At 44.3% G+C, this 1423-nt stretch overlaps 1 protein-coding gene across 1 annotated transcript; it reads right to left on the minus strand.

The window, feature by feature from the left end:
• Positions 1-520: 520 nt before the first annotated feature.
• LOC112505709 (uncharacterized mitochondrial protein AtMg00810-like) lies at positions 521-985 on the minus strand. The gene has a single exon (XM_025109655.1). The coding sequence runs from the start codon at positions 983-985 to the stop codon at positions 521-523; it is 465 nt and encodes a 154-aa protein (XP_024965423.1).
• Positions 986-1423: the final 438 nt, after the last annotated feature.

Below are 1423 nucleotides of genomic sequence, written 5' to 3' on the forward strand. Positions count from 1 at the left end.
CATCGGTTCTCTTATATGGCCACTACTAGTACACTTAGTAAAATTCAACATGCTCAACATTTTCTCCTATGTAAGCACATAATATCCTATTTACATATAATTAAGCACACTTAGAAAATAATTTGGGTATATTGGAAATGGGATGTTACACTAATGGGCAAATAAAACAAAGGAAAATGGTTAAGAAAATGATGTAATAAGGTTAATAAATTAACACTTATCACCCCCACTGTTGGAACGTCTGAATTACGAACGTTCAAACTGGATTTGAATCCAAAAATAGAGAATGAGATATCCTCTTCTTGAAGATGTCTGCATACTGAGAGCTTGAGGGGACATGGAGGATCCGAACGTGACCAATGGCAACTTAGTCACGAACAAAGTGAATATCAATCTCTATATGCTTTGTGCATTGGTGCTGAACCGGATTGGACGACATGTATACCGCACTGACATTATCACAGTAGACAATTGTGGCTTTCGTGGGCGATCGGTGGAGTTTGCAAAGTAAGTTACGAATTCAACTTGTTTCATCGACGGTGTTCGCAACTCCACCATATTCGGCTTCAGCACTAGAACGGGAGATAACATCTTGACGTTTGGATGACCAAGACACAAGATTATCTCCTAAGAAAACGCAGTATCCAAACATGGATCGTCGAGATGCCGGACATCCCCCCCAATCTGCATCAGAGTAAGCTGTAAGTTCAGATGAGGGGGATACATGAATCTGAAGGCCATGGTTTAGAGTGCTTCGAATGTATCGAAGTATGAGTTTGAGAGCATGAAAATGTGGCTCTCGAGGATCATGCATATAGAGGCAGATTTGTTGAATGGCGAACGCTATATCCGGGCGTGTGAAAGTGAGATATTGAAGAGCTCCGGCAAGCTTGCAGTACAGGGTGGGGTCACGAACGGGTGGGCCATCAGCGTTAAGCTTATGACCCGTTTCGGCCGGAGTATGCGCCGGGTTACAGTTAACCATGTTTGCGCATTCAAGGATCTGAGAGGCATACTGCTGCTGAGATAGAAATAGACCTGTAGATGATCGCGAAGCAGAAATTCCCAAAAAAATTGAGTGTCCCGAGATCCGTCATAGCGAACTCACGACCAAGTAGCGTGATGATCTGGTGAAGAAATTCTGTGGATGAGGCCGTCAAAATGATATCGTCAACATATAGAAGAAGATACGCAGTGGCCTGAGGAGAGTGGTATATAAACAGTGACGTATCAGTGCGACTGTGCTGAAACCCGAGCCGAAGGGCATACTGAGCAAACCGATGGTACCACGCACATGGGGCCTGTTTAAGGCCATCAGAGAGCGCTGAAAATGGCACACGTGATCCGGGAAATGTGGATCTTGGAAGCCCGGTGGCTGATGCATGTATATAGTCTCTTGAAGGTGACCGTGAAGAAACGCATT

Source organism: Cynara cardunculus (assembly GCF_001531365.2).
Source record: "Cynara cardunculus var. scolymus isolate 2C chromosome LG 1, CcrdV1, whole genome shotgun sequence".
Lineage (NCBI taxonomy): Eukaryota > Viridiplantae > Streptophyta > Magnoliopsida > Asterales > Asteraceae > Cynara > Cynara cardunculus.

Excerpts from the sequence above, each read along its gene's own strand:
- LOC112505709 (XM_025109655.1), bottom strand. The coding sequence starts at position 985 with ATGGTTAACTGTAACCCGGCGCATACTCCGGCCGAAACGGGTCATAAG.